General features: G+C 42.5%; 1 protein-coding gene across 1 annotated transcript; it reads left to right on the top strand.

The window, feature by feature from the left end:
• Positions 1-1,598: 1,598 nt before the first annotated feature.
• Positions 1,599-2,522, top strand: LOC308349704 (olfactory receptor 7G2-like; the record flags this gene model as incomplete). The annotated part of the gene is made up of 1 exon (XM_080814502.1): positions 1,599-2,522. The coding sequence occupies exon 1, from the start codon at positions 1,605-1,607 to the stop codon at positions 2,520-2,522; it is 918 nt and encodes a 305-aa protein (XP_080670628.1). The 5' UTR covers positions 1,599-1,604.
• Positions 2,523-4,626: the final 2,104 nt, after the last annotated feature.

Genomic DNA, 4,626 nt, shown 5'->3' with positions numbered 1-4,626 from the left:
AAAAAAAAGAATATAAAGAGACTTAACTGAGACATGGATTTGAACTCCCAAGCTGGCTCACTCTGCAGAGCGTTGATAAGCCAGGCCACCATTCTTCCCATAGTTATGATGTGTTGGCTGCAACCTGTCGCCAAGCTGATTTTCCACGCCCACAATCTTCTACACTCTAAAATTGGGGTCCTCAAAGTAAAACTCACACTGAGAGAAGCAACATTGGGAATTTATTAGAAAGGCAAATTGTGGGGCGCCTGGGTGGCTCCGTAGGTTAAAGCCTCTGCCTTCGGCTCATTTCATGATCACTGGGTCCTGGGATGGAGCCCCACATTGGGCTCTCTGCTCAGCAGGGAGCCTGCTTCCTCCTCTCTCTGCCTATTTGTGATCTTTGTCTGTCAAATAAATAAATAAATAAATAAATAAATAAATAAATAAATCTTTAAAAAAATTGGGGTAATTGAGTAGTGTTAAGAAAGCAGACAAAAACCTGAGGGTTTGAAGGGGTGGGCAGTGGGAGGTTGGGGGAACCAGGTGCTCGGTATTAGGGAGGGCATGGATTGCATGGAGCACTGGGTGTGGTGCAAAAACAATGAATACTGTTATGCTGAAAAGAAATAAAAAATTAAAACAAAAAAAGAAAAAGAAAGAAAGATGACAAAAACAAAAGAGGCTGAGGAAAGGTGAGAGACCAAAAGAGAGGTAAAAGACAAAGGAAAAGATTTTAAAATATTATTTATTTATTTGAGAGAGAGAGAGAGCAGAGCGAGCGAGTGGGAGAGCGAGAGAGAGAGAGAGAAAGAGAGGGAGTAGTGGGGAGGGGCAGAGGGACAAGAAGAAGCAGGCTCTCCAGCAAGCAGGAAGCTGAATCCTGGGCCTTGATGCCCTGGGATCATGACCCGAGCCCAAGGCAGATGCTTAACCTACTGAGCAACCCAGGTTCCCTGGCAAAGCTTAATAATATTCAATTTTGTGATGAGCACTGAGTGTTGTACATAAGTGTTAATGATGATATTGTATACCTGAAAATAATATTACACTGTATTTAACTAACTGGAATTTAAGTAAAAACTTTTTTAAAAAGAAAAAATAGTATGATTCAATTCATGTCAGGATTTTCTCTTTTTTTATCATGTTATGTTACTCACCATACATCATTAGTTTTTGATGTAGCGTTCCCAGTCTCATTGTTTTGTATAACACCCAGTGCTCCATACAACACTTGCCCTCCTTGATACCCACCACCAGGCTCACCCATCCCCCCACCCCCTTCCCCTCCAAAATCCTCAGTTTGTTTCTTGGAGTCCACAGTCTCTCATGGTTGGTCTCCCCTTCCGATTTCCCCCAGTTCATTTTTCCTTTCTTTCTCCTAATGTCCTTCATGTTTTTCCTTATTTTCCACAAGTAAGTGAAACCACATGAGAGTTGACTTTCTCTGCTTGACTTAGCTCACTCGGCATAATCTCCTCCAGTCTCATCCATGTTGATGCAGAAGTTGGGTATTCATCCTTTCTGATGGCTGAGTAATATTCCATTGTATATATACAAGGGATCCTTGTACATCTGTTACATATCCTCTCCTCTGTATTATTTCCATCAGTCTCATCAAGAACATGGAGCCAGAAAACCAAACAGGTGTAGCAGAATTCCTCCTCCTGGGTCTCTCAGAAGATCCAGAATGGCAGCCCCTTCTATTTGGACTGTTCCTGACCGTATACCTGGTCACTGTGCTTGGAAACCTGCTCATCATCCTGGCTATCAGCTCTGACTCCCACCTCCACACGCCCATGTACTTCTTCCTCTCCCACCTGGCCTTCACTGACATCTGCTTCAGCACCACCACCATTCCCAAGATGCTGGTGAACATCCAAAGACAGAGCAAATCCATCAGTTACACAGGCTGCCTCACCCAGGTTGGTTTTGTCCTCTTTTTTGCAGGCTTGGAAAACTTCCTCCTTGCTGCAATGGCTTATGATCGCTATGTGGCCATCTGCCATCCACTGAGGTACACAGTCATCATGAACCCCCACCTCTGTGCTCTGCTGATTCTACTCTCCCTGAGCATCAGCACTGCAGATGCCCTACTCCACAGTCTGATGGTGCTACGACTCTCCTTCTGCACAGACCTGGAAATTCCCCACTTCTTCTGTGAACTTGCTCAGGTCATCAAACTCGCCTGTTCTGATACCCTCATCAATAACATCCTGGTGTATTTAGTAACTATCATATTGGGTGGTGTTCCTCTCCTTGGGATTATTTTCTCTTACATTCAAATTGTCTCTTCCACTCGAAGAATGTCATCAGCTGGAGGGAAATACAAAGCCTTTTCTACCTGTGGTTCTCATCTCTCAGTTGTTTCTTTGTTCTATGGGACAGCTTTTGGGGTGTACATTAGCTCTCCAGTTACTCATTCTTCCAGGGATACTGCAAGTGCCTCTGTGATGTACGCCGTGGTCCCTCCAATGTTGAACCCCTTTATCTACAGCCTGAGGAACAAGAACATGAAGGGAGCCTTGAAGAAACTCATCTGAGAAACATCTTGTTATTGTGTCATCTGCCTTGCTCTTGGGCTTCTAGAATGAGTCAAAGTATAGGAATATGGGGTGAGTCAGAGTGTCTGACCCTTCCCTCAGCAAGTTTTTATGTTTCAGTGGCTAAACACCATAAAGGGAGTTCAACTTAGGTTTGAAAACTGACTTTGGTTTCTTTAGCTTTGGTATTTTTAAAAATTTATATGAACACTGTTCAGTTGATTTTTTGGGAACCATCGAAGCAGAATTAGAGTAAGTGATTCTTTATATGGTTGTTTTAGGGGAACTGTTCTCAGGAAAATGTTAGTGACAGAAGGAGAGGGTGGGGAAAATGCTAAACAATGGTGTGATTATAGTCAGAGGACTTGCCTCAGCCTTGATTTGATGTGCTCTTAATGACTAGACACTAGAACAAAGGTAACCATGTGAGGAGATGGGTACGTTAATTAGCTTGCTCACAGTAATAATTCCATTATGTATGTGTATCAGTTCATCATTATGTACACTTTAAATATATAATTAAAAAAAGAGAGGTTCCTGGGTGACTCAGTCAGTTAAGAGTCCAACTCTTGATTCGGTTCAGGTCATGATCTCAGGGTCATATGATCCAGCCCCACAATGGGCTTTGTGCTCAGCGGGGAATAGTTTGGGGATTTCCTCCCTCTCCCTCTCCCTCTCCTCACATTCACACACTCTCTCTCAAATAAATAAAAATAAACCTTAAAAAAATAAAAAGCAGGGCACCTGGATGGCTCAATCATTAAGCATCTGCCTTCACCTCAGGTCACAATTCCAGGGTCCTGGGATTGAGTCCCATATTGGGCTCCTGGCTCAGTGGAGTGTGTGCTCCTCCCTCATCCTCTGCCCCTCCCCTGGCTTGTGCTCTGCTCTCTCTTGCTCACTCTCCCTCTCTCAAATAAATAAATAAAATCTTTAGAAAAAAAAAACAAAAAGTAATATATTTTTAAAAGAGGTGGAGACAATAGCCAAACTATGGAAAGAACCTAGATATCCACCAACAGATGAATGGATAAAGAAGATGTGGTATATATACACAATGGAATACTATGCAGCCATCAAAAGAAATGAAATCTTGCCATTTGCAAAGACGTGGATAGAACTAGAGGGTATTATGCTTAGTGAAATAAGTCAATTGGAGAAAGACAACTATCATATGATCTCCCTGTTATGAGAAAGTGGAGATGCAATGTGCGGGGGTTGGGGGGTAGGAAAAGAATAAATGAAACAAGATGGGATCGGGAGGGAGACAAACTCTTAATCTCACAAAACAAATTGAGGGTTGCCTGGGGGAGGGGGGGAGGGAGAGGGAGGTGGGGTAGGGTTATGGACATTGGGGAAGGTATGTGCTATGGTGAGTGTTGTGAAGTGTGTAAACCTGATGATTCACAGACCTGTAGCCCTGGGGCTAATAAGACATTATATGTTTATTAAAAATTTAAAAATTAAAAAATTTCCCTCAACTCCTTTCTCCTCTCCATCTACCCTTGTCCTCCATGTTATTTGTTATGCTCCACAAATAAGTGAAACCAAATGATACTTGACTCTCTCTGCTTGACTTATTTCAGTCAGCATAATCTCTTCCAGTCCCGTCCATGTAGGTACAAAAGTTGGGTATTCGTCCTTTCTGATGGAGGCATAATACTCCATAGTGCATATGGGCCAAAATTTGTATGGAATCAGAAGAGCCCCCGAATTGCTAAGGAAATGTTGAAAAACAAAAATAAAACTGGCGGCATCACGTTACCTGATTTCAAGCTTTACTACAAAGCTGTGATCACCAAGACAGCATGGTACTGGCATAAAAACAGACACATAGACCAGTGGAACAGAGTAGAGAGCCCAGATATGGACCCTCAACTCTATGGTCAAATAATCTTTGACAAAGCAGGAAAACATATCCAGTGGAAAAAAGACAGTCTCTTCGATAATTGGTGCTGGGAAAACTGGACAGCTATATGTAGAAGAATGAAACTCAACCATTCTCTTACACTGTACACAAAGATAAACTCGAAATGGATAAAAGACCTCAATGTGAGTCAGGAATCCATCAGAATCCTAGAAGAGAACATAGGCAGTAATCTCT

The sequence above is a fragment of the Martes martes genome, assembly GCF_963455335.1.
Source record: "Martes martes genome assembly, chromosome: 1".
NCBI classification, from domain to species: domain Eukaryota; kingdom Metazoa; phylum Chordata; class Mammalia; order Carnivora; family Mustelidae; genus Martes; species Martes martes.
This window is presented reverse-complemented; position numbering and strand designations above follow the sequence as displayed.